The sequence below is a fragment of the Dipodomys merriami genome, unplaced genomic scaffold (genome assembly GCF_024711535.1).
Source record: "Dipodomys merriami isolate MVZ:Mamm:240054 unplaced genomic scaffold, mDipMer1.0.p SCAF_1106, whole genome shotgun sequence".
Taxonomy (NCBI): domain Eukaryota; kingdom Metazoa; phylum Chordata; class Mammalia; order Rodentia; family Heteromyidae; genus Dipodomys; species Dipodomys merriami.
In genome coordinates, this window is record NW_027202390.1 from 199980 (window position 1) to 223805 (window position 23826).

A 23826-nucleotide genomic window follows, 5' to 3' on the forward strand; every position below is an offset into this window, starting at 1 on the left:
TAGGCCATATTACTGACATTATCCACTGTATCTTGTGGGTCTTCAAAAGTAGCTGAGTTCGTATTTCTTAACAGGTGATCATCCTATACTTTTTTTATTTGTAATTTCTCAGGCCTGATGTTGGGCTGGTACTTTACCAGTTAGGCCTTGTCCTCTCTGTGTTTGCTTTTGTTTTTGGAATAGAAACTTGTGTTTATTCTTAGGATCTCCTTGACTGAGTTCTTCCAATTCACACTTTGCACAAAGCTGAGATGCCAAGAATTATCTCTTGCTTGAGTTGTGATCAGGATTAAATCTGCCAACAGACCAGCCCCTCCCAGCTTTCCCATCACCTGCCTGAATCATACCAGTAATCACGTGACTATCGTTGATCACCTGACTATGAGGGAACAAAGATCCTAGGCTCAGAGATCACTTCCTCTTGTCTAATGTCTATACTTTCTCATCCTTGTGATGTTGTTTTTCTTGTTGTTTGTCTGTCAGTGCTGGACTTGAACTCAGGGTAGAGGATCTGTCCCTGAGCGCTTCTTCCACTCTATTTCTCTTATCTTTCTTTCAAATATCATTTTTGCCTTTTTATTATAAAATGATGTGGTATTCTAATATATAATTTAATAACTCAATGCCGTTATTGAGAATGATCTAAAAATTATCACAAACATAAATATACATATATATACATATATCTATATACATTGGATTAAAAGAGCACATTATCAATATTCAATTCGCTATAAATTTTATCCTATCAGAATATTCTCTTTAGGGTTATAGGTTCTGTAGTTTCCCTGGCATAACCGTTCCCATTTATGGTTTTGTTACTATAATCAATTTTGTATCTTTCTTGCTGTTGATCCACTAGCTTTGAAAGCATAATCCCCTATCTGAATTGTCAGCAGAGAAATAGTAGCCTAACACTATGTTTGCATCTTTGACTCTCAGGCATTGACTCTCAATCTTTTTTTAAATTTTTCTTTTTAAAAAAATTTTGTCATTAATCAATGGCTTTTCTATATGCCAACAATGAGAAAAGTGTGGCTGAAATTAGGAAAGCAACTCCATTTGTAATAGCCCCACAAAAAATAAAATACCTAGGAATTAACTTAACCAAAGAAGTGAAGGACCTCTATGATGAAAACTTTAAAATCTTGAAAAAGGAAATCAACACAGAACTTAAAAAATGGCAAAACCTCCCATGCTCCTGGATTGGCAAGATTAACATCGTGAAAATGGCAATACTTCCCAAGGCTATCTACAAATTCAACGCAATACCTATCAAAATTCCACCCTCATTCTTCAAGGAAATAGAGGAGGCAATCCAAAAATTCATATGGAACAATAAAAGACCCCGAATAGCAAAAACGCTCCTCAACGGAAATAACACTGCTGGAGGAATATCAATACCAAATTTCAAACTCTACTATAAAGCCATAGTAATCAAAACAGCTTGGTATTGGCATAAGAACAGACCTCAGGACCAATGGAATAGAATTAAAAACCCAGAAATGAACCTACAGACCTATAGCCATTTAATCTTCGATAAGGAAGCTAAAACAATAGAATGGAAGAAAGACAGCCTCTTCAGTAAATGGTGCTGGCAAAATTGGTTAACTACATGTAGAAAACTAAAGCTAGATCCTTATATATCACCCTGCACCAGAATCAACTCCAAATGGATCAAAGACCTTGAACTCAAAGCAGACACTCTGAAAACATTACAGGATGGAATAGGAGAAACCCTAGGTCTCCTTGGCTCAGGTCGAAATTTTCTGAATAGAGACCCGGAAGCACAACAAATCAAAGAAAGGTTGGACAAATGGGATTGCATAAGATTGCAGAGCTTCTGCAGGGCAAATGACATAGCTGGCAAGATCAATAGAAAGCCCACCGATTGGGAGAAGATCTTTACTAGCCATACAACGGACAAGGGTCTCATATCTAAAATATACTTGGAACTCAAAAAATTAAACCCCCCAACAACAAATCCTCAAAGAAACAACTGCCCAATAAATAAGTGGGCGAAAGACTTAAAGAGAAGCTTCTCTGAAGAAGAAAGAAGGATGGCCAATAGACACATGAAGAAATGTTCAACATCCCTAGCCATAAAAGAAATGCAAATCAAAACAACATTGAGATATCACCTCACTCCAGTTAGAACAGCAAAAATCAAGAACTCTAACAACAACAGATGCTGGAGGGGATGGGGACAGAAAGGAACCTTACTTCATTGTTGGTGGGAATGTAAACTTGTTCAACCACTTTGGAAAGCAGTATGGAGGTTCCTCAAAAGACTTCACATAGATCTCCCCTATGATCCAGCAATCCCACTTTTGGGCATTTACCCAAATGTTTACAAACAAGACCACACTAAAGCTACCAGCATAACTATGTTTATTGCAGCATTATTTACCATAGCTAAGATATGGAACCAACCCAGATGCCCCTCAGTAGATGAATGGATCAAGAAAATGTGGTATATATACACAATGGAATTCTATGCCTCCATCAGAAAGAATGACATTTCCCCATTTGTTAGGAAATGGAAAGGTTTGGAAAAAATTATATTAAGTGAAGTAAGCCAGGCCCAAAGAAGCCTAGGTCCCATGGTTTCCCTTATTTGCAATATCTATTATAGGTATGAGTCAAGCGGAAAAGGTCAGATAATGTGATGTTAGGAAAATGAACCCTTAAATATGTATTTTAATGTTTTCGTTTCTTTCATGCATGTGTTTCTAACGCATTTATAAGATTATTTCTTTGTTGCTTTGTATGTCCCTCCCCCACAGTGTAACCCCCGCTTTCACTATATTTGATGTCAGTATAACATGTGGAGGAGATGGGGACAAACAAGTCGTTTAAGGATTCAGGTGGACCTGTTGCAACAATGAGAAGTACAAAATGTCATGTCAAAACCAGCTTTACAATGTCGGTGTGGGGGGGGAGGGGGGTTATAATTGGGTGGGGGAGGGGGGTATAATTGGGTGGGGGGAGGGGGGAGGCGGGGAAGGGAAGTGAAGGGTAAACAAAGGAGGAGGCTGCAATGCTTGGTAAGAAATATATGCATTATCCTGCCCATGTAATTGTAGCCCCTCTGTACAGTATGTTCTCAAATAAAATAAAATACAATTAAAAAAAAATTTTGTCATTAGTGCTGCGGAACTCTGGGTCTCAGGGAAACCTCAGCTCTTCAGCTCAAGGTGAGCCCTCTACCACTTAAGCCACAGCACCACTTCCAGCTTTCTAGTGGTTTATTGGAGATGAGTGTCAACGACTTTCCTGCCCGGGCCAGATTTGAACTGAGATCTCAGATCTGTTTCCTGAGTAGCTAGGATTACAGGGGTGCACCACTGGTGCTGGCTAAGCATTATTTTTTACCTTCATATGATAATGACAGCGGGGATGAATGCACAATAATTGGGTACATAGAGTGAAAGACAGACACCAATAAAGAACCATCACAACTGGACAGCAAACAGTTGTATTGTTACAATTGTTGGCTATTGTTAACCACTCAGTATGCCTAATGGGTAAATTGAGCTTTGCCATTGTTATTATTAATCTCTTAGCCTGAGTTAATATTCTCTTCATTTTTACCCCAAAAATTATGACTTATTTTTTCTGAAGCCATTCTTTCATCTTTAGTGTTCAACCCTGCATTTTCTTTCTTCTCCATTATTACCAGCTATTTCTCTAAGTATTCCAATTGATTTTATTTTATTTTAGTTTTAGAAATTAGTACTGAAACTTAAAGAATCCAATCTAATAGAAAGTTTAACACCCCAATGGTCTAGTATAGAGGTGTTTCTATTTTTTTTCTTCCCAGGTAACAGGATCTAGTAATCAGAAGTCTGCTATAGAGCTTTGTGTCACTGAAACCAGTACTGCTTTTTTGTTCTCGAATGTACCTGGGGCTTGAACTTAGGGCATGAGCACTATTCGTGAGGGTTTGTTGTTGTTGTTGTTGTAGTTGTTGTTTGCTTTTTTTTTTCTCCTACTACTTGGACCACAGCTCCACTTTGGTGGTTAATTGAAGATGAGTCTTTTGGACTTTCCTATATGAACTGGCTATGAACTGCCATCCTCAGAGCTCAGCCTACTGAGTAGCAAGGATTACTGGGAAAACAACAATGCTCACTGAATTAAATGTTTTTTTTTTGTTTTGTTTTTTTGCTGTTATTCTGAGATACACCTTCTTTCATGGTGAAAAGCAGTCACTGGGGACTCATTTTTGCATGGGTTTATTTTTATAGCATTTTTTAAATATTTTCTTGCTCTCTTGTTGCATTGTTGCTACTTTATCTTATCTTCATTTTTTACATGCAATGTTTTATTATATGTTACCTCCATGTTTCATAACAAAATGGGATTACTGTGCATAAAATTCAAATTAGTACAGTATTAATGGTTTGCTTCATTTGAGAAAGGTTCTCTCCGATAGAGTTCCCAATGTATAGAATCTTCACTAGTAGTGGTTTACCATTGGAGAAAAGGGTCTGACAGGAAGTTGGAAATAGCCAATAGCGAATCTCCAGAGAAGGGAACTCTTAACCACATTCCAAAAACTCACACTGCCATTGTCAAGATAAAGAAACACCACAACCGCAAGAGACTTCTCTATATAATGTGACAGCAATGGGGAGGTGGTAAAAAAAAAGTGTAAAGAAAGTTCCCTTTCACAAAAAGAGGAGGAATAGGTCCTCTGATTCAGGGCGGTGGGCCAAGAAAAGGGTTTGTACCTGAGTTCTCATTTAGGGAAGTTGATTTACATATCATCTGGAGTTGGAATTTCCATCCTGGAAACCACAACTTTAACTTCCTCTTTCATGGAAATGCCTCTTACAATTTCCTTAGACAGTGACAAGTGTTGTTTATTTTGGCTAGGCGAAAGTTAAATTTGAACAGGATTGGAAATTTTTTTTTCTTACCTTTTTGTATCTTTTATTTTTGTACTATGAATTAATTACTTTTCCACCATACTATAGGTGACTTTTTATCTTGTGATTTTGAAAATTAGCTGAGCTTTCATTGTGGAGTTATTAGATGACCATCCAAGTCTTTTTATTTGTAAATTGTCATGCCTCCTACTTGTCTGGTGCTTCACCACTTGAGTCATTTCAATCTTTATATTTTCATCGGATTTCTAATCTCATAAAAATACTGTATTAATTTTCTATTGGTAATGTAGTTCCCCAATTTTAATTTGTGCAAGAATTCTGAACTGATTTCAAAAATGAAGGACATTTTAAAGTAATTCATTAAAAAGCTATGAATATGGAGCTGTATATAATTCATTACTTTTGTTTAATTTTTCACACTTCAGTTGTAGAGTATGCTCAAAGGTGATTTTTACACTAATCTTTTTCTTTGAGGAATTTTTTTAATTAAGAAAATATTTTAGAGATATTAATGTTAGTTCAGCTATTTTTCTCCTTCATAAGGAATGTGATTTTAAGTTAATAAACAGAAAATCTAAGACAGATGATACATTTGGTATTTAGATCAATTTGTGTAATTACTTTTTTATTTAAATACTGAAGAGTTGTTTCTGAATTTTCAATTTATTACCTGAGCCAAAGGTATATCATTACACTTGCAGAATCTAATCCACTTTACAAAAACTAAGTAACATATTAGTTTGAATTTTATTTTTTAATTCAACAATAATATTCAAGTGGTATCATTTCAGTAAGTTTCACTGAAAAATTATTAAGATATGCCATATCTATAGATATTTCATAATTCTATATTCTTATTTTTGGATTACGTTTCTGTAATCCATGAGTCTGTACTCCAATTGTGTTAGACTTCCAATTGTTGATCTCACATCTTTGCTTTGTTCCAGGATTTCAGCAGTAATGTTTTCTTGTTTTCCGTGGTTTTTATTATTTTTTCATCTCACTATCACCGTTGTAACTTTTTAACAAACAAAAAAGAAAATTCACTATTGCCCAGCTCAGCATTCTTTACATTTTCAAAAAGCCAAGTGATGCTAGTGACATACAACATACATCATGAAATGATTGATATAATGTATACAATACAGTAATATCAAAATATTGCATAAAATGTAAAAAATGTAATGTTATGAAATTAAAATACACTATTATTAAACTGTGACATCAAACATTTTCTATTATTATCATAATATAATAATATAAAACCGTGCCATCACTCTCCAACTTCCTTTGTAAAGAATTTACACTTTGTGGAAACCTACACCTGAGCCCCTTTCCTGGTAATGAATGGACTCTTAAATGTCTATAAAATTTGGGCCAGCTCCCAGAAGCCTCTGGTATGTTTGGCTCCTCCCCTCTCTCACTCATTATACTTAGGCTTAAGAGTATGCCACCTAGTACTATGGCGACAAAGTAAGTTAGAGGACAAGAGCCCTGTTCCCCAGCTGGAAGCCTCCAGGTCTTCATGCAAAAATGATCTCCAAGTTGTCATTTGTCTCAGTCCTGCAGCCATTATTGCCCATACATGTAAGCTCAGGTAGGTGCTTGAATAGCAAGCTGTTGTAGCACAATCTGCTCTGTAGTAGGGGTCCTTGAGATGCCAAGGTACACCAGCCTCTCCTTGGGAAGGATCCACATAGTCTTCAAGCTTTAAATTCTTAAAATCTTGTTTCTTCTTCATAACTTCCCTATTCCTGAAGCCTGAGAGGTCTGAGGGGCCCTCATCCGCAGGGGTCTGGATGGCTGCCAGGATCTTGTCCTGAAACTCAGGTGCCTTCATCTGTAAGAAGCAATAGCAGCTCGTTCTTCTTCTCCTTCTCCTGGAAGAGCTGGTTGACACACTCATCTTTCTTCTGATATAGCTCATCCAGTACTTCCATCTGTTCTTTAAAGAAATGTAGGGACTCTTCAATGGTGCTGATAGGTTTTGACAGCTGGCTGCACCCATGTTGGAGTTTATCCATTTGCCTCTAGTAGCCCACTTTTTCCAGGCAGCTTGTGGATGAAGCAGAATTTCAGGGTCTTCTTGGGCACTTGTGTGTCCTGCTTCCATTCCCGTGGTTTCAACTTCTGGAGAAGAAACCCTACTGCTTCAGATTTCTCTGTCTCTTGACTACCATATTGGCCAGGAACCCATAGTAGGTCTGTTGCTCCTGTAGCTGCTGGCTAAGCTTCACCTTCTTTAATTCATCAATGGATAAAGATAAAAATCCCACCTAGTCTTTGGGTTGTCTGTCCTCTAGGACAGTCACAGCAAGTAGAATCACCCCCTTTACTTTTTACTCACTCCTCCTTCTCTAGTGAAAGCCAGAAAGCTCAGCTGGGGCCCATAGCTGCTCCTGCTTCTGTCTGTTGGTTTTAAGGCACATCACAAGTGTTGTGTAATATTTGATGGTCCTTCTTGGTCCTCCAACTTTGTTCAGCAACTGTGTCTGCTTCTGCAGGTGCTGCGGCAAGGCCTCATTCTTTAAGGTCAGCTGCAAATTGTAGGCCCTGTGCTGTTCACAGGTAGCTCTGATCTCCTGCAGCTGTTCATGAAGCTCCTGAGATTCTGAGCCACTTGGATCCTTAACTCAGCCGTCTCTTTCTATTCTTCTAACTTCTCCTTTTGCTGGTCCAGCTTCTTCCTTCACTTGGAGCTTAGAGTGCAGCACACGAGAGAGCTCCTCCTTCTGTTTCTTAGCCTGTGGAAGGCATCCTGCAGCTGGCCCAGCTGCTCTTTTATCTCTAGGTTATGCAAAATTGTGCATCTCATGGCATCATTAATGTGTAATCTGCCCAATGTCTTGAAGAGCTTATGCAGATCCCAGGCCTTTTCCTGCTGCTCCAGTTACCACAGCCGTTCCTGCTGCTTCAAATTTTGGAGACTGAGGCTCTAGTTTTCCTGCCTTTGAATGTAACACTGCTTCTCACATTTCTGTTGCTACTTCTGCAACTAATAGGTCTTGGATGGCAGCTGTAGCTTGGTCTGAGTTGGTCCTGCAGGCTGCTGCTGGAGGGTAGCTCTGCCAAATGCCATTGAAGTTCCACCATGTTTATCTCTAGGTCAAACACTTATCACGCCCATTGCTCTTTCTCATCTCTCAGTTCGTTCATCTGTTGAACCTTGTCTTTCCTCATGGACCTCTCCAACTTCAAGTCCTCTGCAACATGGTCTCTCTCCAGGCTTAATTTGGTCATTAATTCTTTCATGTTCTCTAGCTTTCTCCAGCCATGCCTTCTCTCTTATTATCTTTGTTTATCTTTTGGTTACTCTCTTGGGGTAACGTAGGACTTCTGACATATTGTTAGTTATTCCAGTGTCAGAGGAAAGGACACTAGCAGGAAAGGAACCAGAGGAAGATTCCAGGTCTGCATGGTCTTTGGTCTCACCCTTGGTTGATTTACAGTCCACAGTAATTATTGTTATGAGGTTACCTGTTTTCAGTTTTCTTTTTGTTGGTGTTAGTGGGTCCACCAGGTCAATTCCTCTCCAGATACTCTTGCTGTTGTTTCTTGCCTAAAGAAAATTTTATTTTGCATGCGTTTCTGGTTTGGTTAGATATCCCAGCAATGGGATAGGGAAGATGGAGGGGCCATATTCCCAAGCTTTCTGAAATCACTTCTATTCTTGCAATCACCCACTTCCTACAGGATCTCTGAAATTCACTCAGTCACCACATAGCACCTTTACTTCCTTCACCTGCTGGTAGTGATATGATCCAATAGAGGAAAATGCCAATGGTACTAGGCAGCACAGAATGTGGATGTGGCCTCGATTCTTGTATCTTATTGTTCAGCTAGAAACAGGTATGCATTGTGGGATCATTGTGATCCAGACACAGTGGGTGGAGTCACCCCATACCTGCTCTTACAGTCCTCCCCCATTTACATATCTACTTGGGGAGCAGGGCAGCACCAGCTCCTGTTTGCCCTGCCCATCAAACCTGCCCACTTGGGCTGATAACTAGGATTAGCTCTAGTTGGGTGCCTCCACAGTTGTACTGGAGACTGCTCAAAACAATGTCGTCCATCCCACAATTACAATCACCAAGTGATCCTGAGTGGTTGTTCTCAGGAATAACCACTCAGGATCACTGTCATAGTCCCTCTTATGCTGGGACTATGGAGGGATCAGACCCAGAGCTTAGGGGATGAGTGAGTGACAGAGAGTAGGGATACTGGATACTGCATCATTTTGCAGTCTATTTCCTCATATTACAACTTGGTCCACATATTTTTACATCACAGAAATACCGTCCAAATAATTTCCATCCACTCCTCCAGACTGCAAGACTGTGCTAGTCCCATAATTCGCTCACTCCTTACTGCAAGTTTCTAATCTGGGTCTGAATCTGTTCCCCTGCCCGCCAGGTCTCTATTCCACACCTAGCATACTATGTTCCCATAAGAGAGAACAATGGATTGAACCAGCCTTTGTCTTTTTAAAAAAAAATTATGTGAAAATACCATACATCGGGGTTACAATTACATGGGCAAGGTAATGAGTACATTTCTTATCAAGAATTCTTGGCTCCTCCTCTGTTTCCTCTTCCCACCCTTTCCCATCCTCCCCCCGATCAAAGTTGTAAAGTTCGTTTTTCAACATAACGACTTGTACATCTCATTGTTGCAATGGGTCCACCTGTATCCCTATTTAAACGCTTTGTTTTTGCCCTTCCCCTCCACAAATTATACCAACATCAAATACAATGAAAGCAGCGGTTATGCTGTGGGGGAGGGGCATATGAAACAACAAAGAAATCATCTTATAAATATGTTACAATCACAAGAAAAAAAACAATTCAATACTTATAGTGGGGTTCATTTCACCTAAAATCAACTTATCTGATCTTTTCTGCTTGTCTCAGACATATACTAATTATTGCAAATAAGGGAAACCATGGGACTTGTGTTTCTTTAGGCCTGGCTTACTTCACTTAATATAATTTTTTCCAAGTCTTTCCATTTCCTAACAAATGGGGCTATGTCATTTTTTCTGATGGAAGCCTAGAATTCCATTGTGCCGGAACCTGCCGGCAACAAAAGGGAATCCTGAATTAGGGGGCGAGGATGCAGAAAAATAAAGACATAAGACATAGGATGGGGTCGGGAGGTCTGCACCTCAAGATTACAGTCCCGTTTATTTTTAATTTTTCCTATTATATACTATTAGAAGTCAAGAGGTAACATAAGGTTACCATATTGCAGAAAAACAAGGAAAGTTTTATTAAAAACAAAGTGCAGTAAAAACAAGACAAGATCAACTGATAGAAAGTAAAACAAATTCTGTAGACATAGCAAAGCAATCCCGGGCACCTAGTGTTTTTCATGAAAGCCAGTTCCTTATGCGTGCCTTTAAGTGAGCACAGGGGTCAAGATGACCATAGAGCTTTACTGTGGACTCCCAACATCTCCCCCATCTTTGTTTGAAGAAGCGAACCCACCTGTCTTAGGCTGGGTGGATCACCTTGTCTGCCTTACCCGTCATCGGGAACTTTTTCAGAGCAAAGCTGAAGGCCCTGTCTTAGGTTGGTCAGACTGGCACCCCCTCTTACCCGACTCTGGCTACAGTTTCTCTCTGGGAATTCATTTATATAGAGCTTGATCTTATGTAGCTGTATGGCTAAACTCATAAGAGAGTTTTGCAGTGCACGTATAAGGAAGGCATAGAAAAACTATCAGCAAAAGCATTCCCACGCCAAGCAATGACATTAGCAATCCTTTAACATAAGTCAGGGAAGTGATATAGAGTTGAAATTGTTTAAACAGTTTTTTTTAGCAGTTTTTGCCACTTTAGCGTCCAGAGGTAGGGCTTGTGTAGTACTATGAGCAAGCTGATTAAGATAATGGACAGTTTGTGCATTTTGTGTTAGTGCCACAGCAGCTGCCGCTGAAGAGGCAGCTAACAAAATAAAAGCCAAAACATCAGCTACAAGTAGCCCAACAAATCGATGAGGGCGCATTAGTTTTTTCAATTGTCTTAACACCTGAATGCCAGAATCTTTATACCAAGTTTTAGAAATATTTACAGGAAGCATAACAACAGATGGTTGTCTAACAATAAGTATGGATTCAGTTATGCCGCTATACAAGCAATTAGTAAAAGAACAATTAGAACAGGTGACATTAAAATAATTAGCTCCTATAGAGATATTGAATGGTCTATACATAATGACATGGGGTGGTGATACACAACTCATAATATTTTTTGAAAGGGATGAATTGGGCCAGGTTATGTTGTTGAGTGCAGCCACTAGCATCCAAACATGATGTTGAGGATGCCCATTCATCCACCACAGTCCAAAATTGTACTTATTAGTAAGATTAGCTCCAAACCAGTCCATTAATTGAAATTTAGTTCCAGAAATATTGGTAACAAATGGCTTCACATGCCTGCACCTTATTGGATGAGGCTTTCCTGTAGATACTATTATTTGTGAAGAATTAATGCAATGGGGTATCATATAGGATGGAGTAAAATTTGCATGAACTGGGTAACCAGTTGGTAAAGATGTCATCTGTATATTGTACATTTGATTTTTGTCTGGGATCCAAATTTTATGAGTCATGGATAGCATTATAATACAGCCTGGAATGGAGCCTTTAGAGCTGGTGGTAAAGTAGAATGGAGTTCCAATGTCTGAAGCTGAGGTATCTGCCATCTTGGTGTGCTGGATGAAGTGATCAAGTGCTGTACTGTATACTGATCTATTGACGTGAATGAGAACTTCAATTCCCTCCCAAGTTGTAGGGCGCACAATCGGGGGATCTGGCACGTAAGCCCAATGTGTCAGGGTTTGTGTCATCAGAATGAGCCTCCACAATCCTAACGCAATGCTCAGGCAACCAGAGGGATTCATTTTCTTCCTGCGAAAAAACACAAACATGTCCTCAACCCCATGTTAAAACTGGATCGAGCCCATGCCAATCACCTGTTAAAGGATCCTTCCACTTAACTCGGCCAAAAGCTCTTTGCTCTCTTTTTTTCCCAAAGTCACTGTACTGTGGAAAGTCCATTACAATCTAAACTTAAAAATTTAGTACAAATAAAGCATGAAAAGAATATTAACAGGAGAGAAGGGGTATAATTCCCCCCTTTTAATTCAAAAATTTGGTGTTTTAACAGCCCATTGGCTTGTTTAACAATTTCTTGCTCTTGAGGAATATAGGGAATATCTGTAGAGTGAAAAATCTGGTAAGATTTACAAAAAGTTTGAAAAGCTTGTCCGACATATCTCGGACCATTATCAGTTTTAATATGTTTAGGAAGTCCCATAAAGGCAAAGCAGTGTAGGGAATGAGCAATACCATGTTTGTTAGTCTCCCGGCAAGAGGAGTAGCCATAATAAAATTAGAGTAGTTATATGGTAACATGGACAAAATGAAGCCATCCAAAAGATGGAATCAGGCAGGAGTTTAGTCTACTTTTTCCATGGTGGAGGAGGTCAGGGTAACTATGTCGATTTCCTCCCCGTGACTGTAAGGCTGTAGCAACCGCAGCAACAGCAGGGTCTTTCAGTGTCTCCAAGGGACTGTCACACCTCGTGCTAGGCTGTATATTTCTACACAGACTGGTTAAGGATACAAGTAATACCTAGGCTTGGCAGGCTGTGGCCCCACTAGTTTTTAAGACTATTTAGACAATAGCCCAGGACAAATTATCAAAATGACAAGCTTTTTAACTAGATAGTTCTTTTAATAAGGCTGATTTTCTAGGCAGATGTAGAGGGCTCAGGCCTGTACTACTATTTTCCATGCGTTTTTCTTCTGTCTATTTTGCCACATTTTTTTATGACTCTGGTCCCTTATTCTAAAAAGGGGATGATGGGTGAAGATTCATCTTCTGTAACTTCTTCAAGCAGACTCAGGGGTGTTGATCCTACTTAGCCAGGATCCTATAACCTTAGTCTATTTTAGAAAGAGGTTACAAGGGTTAGATATCATTAAGAACAATATTTTAACTTTTGACAAATGCACAGACTTTTTCTCCAGCTACAGCAATGTAGCTTGTTTAGCACTCTGGTTTGTAAAAGCATCTTTTTTTTTTTTTTTTTTTTGTCGGTCGTGGGGCCTGAACTCTGGGCCTGGGCACTGTCCCTCAGCTCTTCAGCTCAAGGCTAGTGCTCTACCACTTGAGCCACAGCGCCACTTCCGGCTTTTTTCTTTTTGCTTATGTGGTGCTGAGGAATCGAACCCAGGGCCTTGAGCATGCAAGGCAAGCGCTCTACCACTGAGCCACCTTCCCAGCCCTGTAAAAGCATCTTTAGGAATGTGACCCCTAGTGACCCTAACAATGCCTAAGTCACCCGTGCAGATGTAAATAGACAGATGTTAATAGAAACACACTCTCAAGTTTACAAACGATTTTCTTGAACAGATAAATTTCTTGTAGCTGGTGTTAGCTCAAAAGTTACTGTCAATTAGGGCTTTTGAAACATACAGGGGCTGGGATTTAAACCATCTCACACATTTTATAACTTCACTTTTTAGTACTATCACAGATCACTAATGTTTCTGTCCCTACAAGGTAGACAGTCATGGACATTAGGCATGCTTACAAACTATCTTCCCATGACATTCTGGCTCTGACCAATTTTTGAAGGGCCACACACAAATGACTCTAGGATCTGACATTTTTGCCATCCGAGCAGTGGCTTACTGCCTCTGGATACTCCTCCATAGCTCTTGTCTCACGAATGTCTTCTCTACACTGGGATAAATGCCTCATCTGCATTTCCCTTAGCTGGTTGCTGGACTTGAACTCGGGGCATGAGTGCTATCCCTCAGCTTTACAGCTCAAGGCTCGTGCTCTGTCACTTTGAATCCCAAAGCAATTATTTTGGTAATCCTAATTTTTCCACTTTGAGGCAAATGTTAACAACAATTTTACTTTTAAACTTTATATCCAGAAATCCATTCCTAATTTTTAAGCCTCCTATTAATCTCTTTTATTATTTTATATTTTAGTTTTTAGTTACATTTTTAAAAAATCCTTTAAAATCTTGAGGCCAATTGTCACTCATTGTCTCTTGGATGTTTGTTTTAAAACAGATACACATTAAAACTTTTAAACTCACATGACAATTTTTCCTTAATGCAAGAATTACAATCACCATTACTGTACCAAGAAGGTAAACTTAACACCTTTATGACATTTAAAAACATATCCTAATTGTAGAACATCATTGAAAGCAAGTCACATTATACAAATACATTTTAACCCTCTTTTTAAGTCCAAGGGGCAGTTTTAGCAATAGTAATCAGATCATCGCATCACTAATTTTTTTTTACCATCATGTTTCTAGTATTTACCTGTAGAGAAAAAGGACAGAACAAAGTGGGCCACTTGGCCCCTCCTGTGGAATGGGCACACACCTAATCTCACTCTTTAGGGTATGATGAACTGCGTTTGTGCCAACTTGTCCCCTTTCACCATGCGTGGACTCCTCCCATGGCCTGTCCCACCATGTATGACCAGCTGAACTGAACTATGGCCTGTTTACCCCTTACTCCTAAAGCTAGGTCTTTTGTTGGCTTTTACATTTTTTCCTTTTCTTATCTCTTGGTTTTTTGAATGAAAATACATACTTTTAGACAGACAGGACAGTAATGTCTTTGACAGTGTTAAACAAACTTTTACATTTAAACTTTTAATATTTATTCCCAAATTTTAGCCAAGAGAACTAAATTCCAAACAGCCAATGCATTTTGTTAAGCCAGATAACTTGATTACAGTGTAAACAGCCTTATGCATTTTAAAATACCAGATTTTTTAATTTTTTAAGTTAAAGAATCCTTAAAAGGTCATTTAAAACAATGTGAAAATTCTTTAAAATTTTTGGTAATGTCCAAACCTCATAACCTTTTGAATTTTAAACTTAAACTCACCCAATTGTTACAGCATGCTGATAATTCTTATCTTAAACATGTTCACAAACACACACAAAACACACACAGATCTTAAAGCGCACAAAAATCAATCAGTTGTATGAACATTTAAAACTGGTACCAATTCTAAAACAGAACTAGACAAGACAACAACAAAAGGCTGAGTTGGGGACTAATGGGCCCCCAGTTCATCCCTACCTCAGAAAACATAGAACAGAAAACACACCGAAGTAAACAAGACAAACAGTGGCCACAAAGACAAAATCAGGTCTCAGTGAATGGGGCGACATCTCACCACCACTCACAAGTGGGACTCAAATCCACTTACCAGGGGATTCCAACCCCCTCTACTCACCTCCGGAGGATTTTTCTTTTAGATTCCTGCAAACATTGACCCAGGGGCCTTCCAAGGTAGAGGAAAATTGCCAGTCATGTTGCAGAAAGGGAAAGAAGTCCCTAGTGGCCGTCCCCTCAGACTGACAGGTTCTCCCCCATATTCAGACCCACTGGGTCAAGGCTGGAGGCTAAAGTCTTGCTGGTGTCACTTGTAGGTGGTCAGTGGCATTTTCATCCGGCTGTGAATTCTCCCTGCTGGCCCTTTTAAGTTATTGTTAGATCCTCCAGGTTTTTCACCCCCACCAACCCCCGACTTCTTGATCCAGAGAGGGTGAAGGAGGTGGCTGTGAAGCATAGAAAAGGGGGTCAGTTTAAAGTATAAGTAAAAAAGAAGGAGCTAGAGAGAAACAGATATTGAGCGAGTGTTAGCCAGTCTCCTCTAGGCTCTCACATCAGGATGAATCTGAGAGAAGAAACATTCCAAGAATTCCAGAATACATACACACAAACATTGAGACAAAACACATTTACAGCGTGTGCATTGTAGACTGTCAGACAGAAAGTGTTGGACTACAGATGGGCCCAAATGTCCGCACTAGTGGATAGTTTACCATGATGGGGATCTGGGGGATGGCTCCCATTGGCCCAGTTGCCTGTCTTATAGTGCGTCCGCCAATACCTCTTGCCAACCCCAATACAGAACCTGCAGGCTACACAGATACCAGACAATTACAAAGCAGCAATGTTTTAACTTACAGGGCATTTGCATCATAGTGTCCCTGAATGTTTTTTGTTTTTTGTTTTTTGTTTTTTGCTAAGTTTCTAAACTAATGGTTCCTTCCTCCAGGAACCAGGGGTATACTTCCTCAACAAAGTAAAAGAAACATTCTAACTGACTGTCTAACTTTCACTGCTTGAGCATGAAACATACCCTTGAGAGCCTGCACATATAACATGTGGCTGTTACCTTGCCCCATAATTTCTTACTCCCGACTATACTCTCTCCCGCTCTCTATTTCTGGATGTCCTCTTACCTTAGCTGGGTCCTCTGCCATGATCCCAGGTTTTCAGTTCCCTGTTCAGGTGCCACTTGCTGGAGCCTGCCGGCAACAAAAGGGAATCCTGAATTAGTTGGCGAGGATGCAGAAAAATAAAGACATAAGACAAAGGATGGGGTCGGGAGGTCTGCAGCTCAAGACTGCGCACCATTTATTTTTAACTTTTCTTAATATATACTATCAGAAGTCAAGAGGTAACATAAGGTTACAATAGTCCAGAAAAACAAGGAAAATTTCAGTAAAAATAGAGTGCAGTAAAAACAAGACAAGGTCAACTGGTAGAAAGTAAAACAAACTCTGCAGACATAGCAAAGCAATCCTGGGCACCTGGTGTTTTTTAAGTAAACCAGTTCCTTGTACTTGCCTTCAAGTGAGCACCAGGGTCAAGATGAACTTTAAACTTTACTGTTGGCTCCCAACACCTCTCTACTACTTTTTCTCTTTCTTTCTCTACTTTTCTCATCTTCGTCTTCATCCTCCTTCTTCTTCAACCCCCTCTTTCTCCTCATTCCCACCCCAGCCACCATGATAACCAGCCCTGTGTGCAAGATGTGATCCATAGACTCACCCCAACCCCAGAGATCAGCAGACACAGTCAGACCTGGATCCAGGCCTCTGAGACCAGAGCTAGAAGTGTTCCTTTGCCCTCATTCCTACACGGAGACCAGAGATGTGGGCTTGGAGCTGGGGAGAAGATACTGTTGAAACTGAATTCCCCATGAGGTGCTCAGAGACTCAGAGTCTGTACCGCTTCCTGAGAGATGGAAGGAGGCTCAGGTCTTTGAAGAAAAAGTTATCTCAGAAGTGCCGCGTTCAGGCAGAAAAGCCTGGGCCTGTGTTATATAATTTGAGAAATAAAGGACACGCAAGCCTGGTTCCTGATGGACATACCTGTCATCCTAGCTGCTCGAGGGGCTGGTTCAAAGCCAGCCCAGACAGAAAAGTCTTTGAGAATCTGTCTCTCAAATTACCAGCAACAATTCAGACTGGAGGTATGGCTCAGATGATAGATCGCCAGCTGTGAGCAAGAAAGCCAAGCAAGATTCTTTGTATGCTTCTTTTCATCTCTAGAGTGAATACAAGGCCCTGAGTTCGAGGGAGGGAGGGATGAAGAGGAGGGCGAGAAAAAGGGAGGCCTTGGGTTCAAACAAAAAATGCAATTTGAATTTCTGTTTAATTCAGTTTTTCCCTTTCCACAGCCACCCCTTCATCCTCTCCCTTCCCCTGCCCGCCCTTGCTGCCCACTCTCTTGTTGGTGAAGAGAGGGAGTTCTATCCTCATGTCTTTATTTCTTTGTTCCAAAGCCTGGTAGTGATGTGGAGACTCCACATACCCAGGGAGCCCTCCCCCATCTCCTACCTACCCTTTAGCCCTCAGACCTCCCCTCCCTTAATCAAAGTAGCTTCAGGAGTCACACCCAACTCACATCTCCCCAAAGCCAGCCCAGTGAGCCTGCCACCCCACTCCCACCCCAACTCACACCTGAACTCAGACTACCTTTGGGGTCCACGGGCATCTGGGCATCAGAAAATTAGCTGTAATTGCTCTGTACTTAGCAACTTCATCTTCCCGGCGCTCAGCTGGGGCATCGTGTCTGCGATTTCACTCTTAATCAAGAGGCCTTACAGTCTGACTTCAGAGACTAACTTTTAAAGCTCCTCCTGTGTATGAAAATGAAGGATGTCTTACTTGCTCCACCATGCAGTAAATCACAGAGGCCTGGCAGAGAACTGAGACTGTATTTCACAAAATGTGAAGGGAAGAGCCTGGCACAGGGAAGGTAGAAAGGGTGGCAGAGTTGAAGGCGAGACTCAAAGCTCCGGTGAATCCTGGGCTGCTGGGGAGGTCAAAGTAAAGAAGATCATAGATCACAGCCAGCAAAGCAAAAAAGCTCCATCTGGTTGAGCAAGCAGGGCATGGCGGCTCACACCTGTCATCCCAGCTCTGCAGACAGCATCAGTAGGACTACAGTCGAGGCTGACCAGGACAAGAATGTGAGGCTCTATCTAAAAAGTAACTAAAGCAAAATGAGCTGAGGGCTCTGGTTTGCATCTGCCTTCCAAAAGTGCATGTGTTGCAGGCTGACTCCCATGGGCCTGTGTCCATGGCCCTTCAAGGTGGGGACGTTGAGAAGTGACAAGTGTCCCATGGTGTCATGAGGGTAGGCTATCGATGGTGGCATTTGTGGCTTTATCACAACAGGAAGAAACTGGCACCATGGCACGAGCCTGTATCCCTAGCTACTTCAGAAGAGGAGTTCAGAAGGTTGTAGTACGAGGTCAGCCCAGACATGTTAGTTTGTGAGACCCCATTTCAACCAGTAGCTTGGAGTGGTGGCCTGCCCCTGACATGCGGACACAGTGGAAGCACAATGGCTAGGAGTAGTGGCACGCTTGTGCCATCCCCAGAGGTATGAGACAGAGCAAATAGTAGGACCACAGACCACTCCAGTGCAGGCATGAACAAGACCCCACCTCGAAAATAACCAACCAGCGAGGGGCAGTAATTAAACAACACAGTATATCTAATATGTCTACTAGTTTTCCTTCCTCTTCTTTCAGAGTCTTTTTGATGGTGCTGAAGTTTGAACCGAGGCTTTTTGCTTGCTTCTTGCTGACTGACCAGTGCTCTACCATTTGAGCCATGCCTCCAGCCCAGATGTTTCTTGATTACATTGGAGATGGAGCCTCATGTGCCTGGTCTGGCTTTGAGCCGAAATCTTCCAGATCTCAGCCTCCTGTGTACCTAGAATTATAGTTACGAGCTTCTTGCCCCTGGCTTTTTCTAGATTTTTGAGTAAAGCTCTGTTCTCTTGACCCTAAGGTCATATTCTTCCCCATCTTTTATTCTTCTGTCTCTTCCATCTTTTCCCAAAGCATCAGGAAAAAAGTAGAAGAAAAAGAACAAAGCTTTGGGGCTGGGAATGTGGCTTAATGATAGAGTGCTTTCCTAGCATGCATGAAGTCCTGGGTTTGATTCTTCAGTACCACATAAACAGAAAAAGCCAAAAGTGGTGCTGTGGCTCAAGTGGTATAAAGTTAACCTTAAGCAAAAGAAGCTCAGGGATAGTGTCCAGACCATGAGTTCAAGCCCCAAGACTGGCAAAAAGTAAAGAAAAGAAATTTCCTGCCCAGGCTGGCTTCACACTGCGATCTTCAGATCGCAGCCTTCTGAGTCACTTGGTTTACAGGTGTAAGCCACCAGCACTCAGTAAAAACACTTTAAATATAAACTAACAGACAAGTCGAGTTGTAGATTTACAGCAATGATATTACTAAGCAGCCACAGGTCCCTTGCAGGAACACCAGATGGGCAGGAACCACAGAGCCCAGCACAGCTCTCTCCCACATGGCCTGTGTGGGAGCAGTTCCACTGGTACAAGAGGATGCCCTCCACTCTCACTTGCCAGGGGAACCTGAGCCTGAGGCCCTGGGGGTAGCCAGGGACTCCACATGGAGAGAGAATGAAAAGGGCAGGTCTGTGCTAATCAAGTGTCCCATCACATCGTGTAAGACCATGTCAAACATGTAACCAGTTATTTTCTCTTGGTTTACCATCAAGTGACCACAAACTCATGCCTCATCTCATGGGGGGGGGTGCTCAGGAGCAACTGGACAGGTGGTCTGCCTTGTTCCCGTCCAATGCCACTCTGTGATTCCCCAAATGACCCCCTTGGCAAGGTGCAAGGTGTGTCTGATGAGTTCTTGTGTTCCAGTTCATAACCACAACTCTGTCATCGCCAAGAGTTCCCACTACAGAAAGGACCAGCAGCCCTGGGCCTGGGTCATGAGGCTGCAAGGTCCTCCACACTAAAACTCCCCAAACAATCACATGTCTGCTTTCTTGTAAATTCCCTCTTGTCCAGTCCTGAGAGCCTCAACGACAAGCACGCATCCCAAGCTTCTATTTCCAAAGGGGAGCTGGGAGTGGAAGTCAGTCCACAGTGAGCAACAAGCACCCGGCATAAACCAGCCCTCAGCCGGTGAATATGCCAACAGCCCAGTGGGCTTCTCTACCCAGGCCCAGGTGTGCCACGGTGACTCTGGCCCCATGCCTCTTGTCCCCAGAAGGTGGTGCTCAGATCATCCATAAAGGCAGTGCCTACCTGAACCTCCAAGATCTGAGCTAGTCAGCTGGGAGTCCAGGACAAACTTGCTCTCAAAAGATTCAGTTGGAAGTAATCACATAAGCCAAGTAGTGAAAGAACAAGGCCTGGGATGAGGAAGGTAAGGAAAAGAAAAGGAGGAAGAAAGGGAGGAGAAGTAGGAAGAAAGAGGAAGGGTAGTTGAAGAAAGAAAGGGAAGAAGAGAAGAAGGAGGAGAAAGCAGGAGGAAGAAAAGAGATGTGAAGAGGGGAGAGGAGAAGAGGAGAAGGAGGAGGAGGAGGTGGAGGAAGAGGAGGAGGAGGAGGAGCAGGAGGAGGAAGAGGAGGAGGAGGAGGAGGAGGAACCTTAACAAGCACACTATAAGATAGAGGACAAATGTAGATCTGAGCCAATCTTCCCATGTCTTGATGTTTCAGCCAGTGACCAGAATTTTTGTGAATGTCCCCCAAGCCTCTAAGTGTGAGGAGAGCCACAATTATGCCATGTCCCCTCATCCAGCCATGTAGCCCTGGGTGCTCTCTTTCTCAGAAACCTTGTGACACACTACACACATTGGCAGATCTGTAGAGCACACTGTAGAGCACACCATCTCCACCCTGTCCCCAACCGTCACAGCCTAGAGATCATAGCAAGTCCAATGTGACGCTTCTGCTAGCTCCAGAGTGCCCCCCTCTCGGGCCTGCTCTGAGCCCCCTCCTCTCCTCCACCTCGCCCCTCCCCATACAGCCTCAGGTCCTTGAGCTTGCTCTCACAGACAGTGTGGGTCTGCTTTCCAATGCTGTGACAAGATCTAAGGAATTGAACTCGAAGGAAGAAAGGTTTCTTTGGGCTTGTCTCCATCTGTGGTTGGCTGGAGCTATAGCTTTGAGCTGAGGTAGGCAGCACATGTGGCAGCAGAAACACAAGGTGGAGAAAGGAGAGGGGAATGGGCTGGGAAAAGTTACTCCATTCAAGGTCACATCCCCCACCCTGTGGAGGCATTAATCCATAGATGAAGGTAGCAACCTTGGAATCCAATCCCCTCTCAAGGCCCCACCTCCTGATAGCTCACTCAGCTATGAGGTCATCAGTGGATGAGCCCGTTGCTAGAGCCAGAACCCCATGATCCAATCACCACTCAAGGTCCCGCCTCCTGACAGCCCATTCAGCTATGATATCATCAATGGATGCCCAATGGTGGAGCCAGATACTTCCTGAGGAGATCCAATCACCTCTCAAGGCCCCGCCTCCTGACAGCCCACTCAGCTATGAGGTCATCAGTGGATGAGCCCATTGGTAGAGGCAGAGCCCTCAGGATCCAGTCACTTCTCACTATGGCCACCAGCTGGGGAGCAAGCCTTCAACTCAGGAGCTTTTGGGGATATTTCAAGTACAAACCATACCAGAGGGCATCATTGTTCAAGTACCCCAAAATCCTCCACCCCACCTGGGACCCTCCTACAGTGGGGCACCCTAAATGGAACACAGTGTGCCACTGTGGATAGCTGAACACAGGATCCAGGACTCCCTTACTGGAATGTTACATTTGCATAAAAACAGTCTGAGGCCTTATTATGGTTGTTGACAATCATTGTGTTTGTCTAATTGAGCTTGTAAGAACCAAGAGGTTCCCCCAAATCCTGACCAGCTGCTCTGATGGATTTTAAAGCAGGAGCTCTTCTTGATATTCAATATAAAGAGACCATATTTTCTCTCCAGGGAGACACTAATGACAGAGAAATGTGATTTCCTGCTGCAAACTTACCAATCCTACTCCACCTCCACCAAGCCATGTGTTAAACCCTTGGTCCCAACAGTGCTCTTTCCCCTTCACCACAGTAACTACTTGCAGAAAACATCGTCCTCCATCCAGCTGTTTATATTTTTGCAATATCAATTTGTGATACTGATTGATATTCAGCTTTGGGTAAGGAGAAAGCACAGAGAACCCCTAGGATAGGAGTGTGGCTCTGTCACAAGTCAGCTCTGTGTTTTCTGCCAGTCACTTGACCTTGACTTGGACCTTCCCTCTCAATGAGAGAGGTTCCTCATCTGTAGACTAGAGATAACAAAAGCACACATTGTGGCTGTGAAATTCAAGGGCAAAGTGCATATAAACTATTTGGCATGGGTGTCATACATCTGGTGGGTGCTCAGCTGACCATTTGGTCCAATTACTTGGTGGTAATTGAAAAGGTGGTCCAATTACTTGGTGGTAATTGAAAAGGGGAAAGGGGACATTATTTCAAAGTATTGAGATCCGTGGCCTGAACCAGGCCCCTCTATCTTGCTTCTCCTCTGACCCTCATTTCCCACTCCGCTAATGCAAGGTAACAGCAACAATATTCTGGAAGTATTGAGTGACTTCTATGAAAACCAAATAAAATGTCCAACCATAAAACATACCTTCTTCGGTGGGTTACTTTTATGGCTCCCCACTCAGAGTTCATCTCCTCTGTGTCCTGTACCTTCTATCATAGGTAATGGTGAAATAATTCTTCTCTCGGCTTCATCTCCATGTCCCACCAGTCTGTAACTGAGGAAAAAAGAGTTGCCACATGATGAGAATCAATCTGACTCCATTTTCGGTTCTAGATGATGAATATAAATGATTGGAAAATTAAAAAACCATTAGGCTATTAAAAATAACTTCCAAGAACCATCTCTCAATAAATTATTTTCAGTCTTAAAAAACACACCTGCAAAGAATATAAATGGTAATGCCAAACATCTGAGAAGTCAGTAATCAGATATAATGGTCAATTTCTCTGATATTATTGTCTAATTAAGCAATTTGGCTTTCGTGGAGATTGTATGGAATTGAGTCAGTATAGTCTAAAAGGGATGTAGAACCGATTTCTTTTGAGCTAAAGACAAAAAAAAGTATATTAAAACTTTAGTACAAGGAAGAATAGGTTACAATTTATGTTTTCTGCTCAATTGGCTGCTTTTCCAAAGCATAATTCAAGAGTTAAAAAGAAACCTGACAGATGAACTGTGAGGGGAGCGGGACTCCATGTAGAGACCCCGACCCTGGGTAGGTACCAGTGCTCTGCATGGAGGACAGGTCTTGAAGCCAATCTCAAGCAGATACCAAAGGGGCCTGACATTCATTCAGAAGTATGGCTGTAACCAGGAGAGGAAAATTGAGACAGACTTCAGTCAGCACCGTGAGCCTCAGAGTGATATAACAGAAATGATTTTAAATAACAGCACTTCGTTGTCACTTTTCTTTCTTGGATACTTCTCCTTTTGCACCAATGGATTTGTTGCTGCTTCTGCTGCTGCTGTGGAGACAAATACAGGAGACAGAAGTTATTTAAAAGGTACAGAATTTCATCTTAGCTCATGGTTTTGATCCAAGGTTTACCAGTTCGACAACTCTGGGCCTGCACTGAGGCAGAGCATCATGGCAGCACATGAGAACCTGTGCAGGGGGAAGCTGCTCACCTTATGGCCTGGGAGCAGAGAAAGAAAAGGAGGAGGAGCAGGAGGAGGAAGGGGAAAGGGCAGGGAAACAATG

At 42.0% G+C, this 23826-nt stretch overlaps 1 protein-coding gene across 2 annotated transcripts; it reads right to left on the bottom strand.

Annotated features, from left to right (window-relative positions):
• Positions 1-10141: 10141 nt before the first annotated feature.
• Positions 10142-23430, bottom strand: LOC138822497 (endogenous retrovirus group K member 6 Env polyprotein-like). 2 transcript variants are annotated; one of them, XM_070015291.1, is made up of 4 exons: positions 23349-23430; positions 22710-22839; positions 16196-16261; positions 10142-11804 (listed from the first exon to the last, which is right to left on the bottom strand). In XM_070015291.1, the coding sequence occupies exons 2-4, from the start codon at positions 22751-22753 to the stop codon at positions 10670-10672; spliced, it is 1245 nt and encodes a 414-aa protein (XP_069871392.1). In that variant the 5' UTR covers positions 22754-22839; positions 23349-23430; the 3' UTR covers positions 10142-10669. The 2 variants fall into 2 exon arrangements, with proteins under 2 accessions (XP_069871392.1, XP_069871393.1); XM_070015292.1 differs by lacking the exons at positions 16196-16261; positions 22710-22839; positions 23349-23430 and adding an exon at positions 15181-15282.
• Positions 23431-23826: the final 396 nt, after the last annotated feature.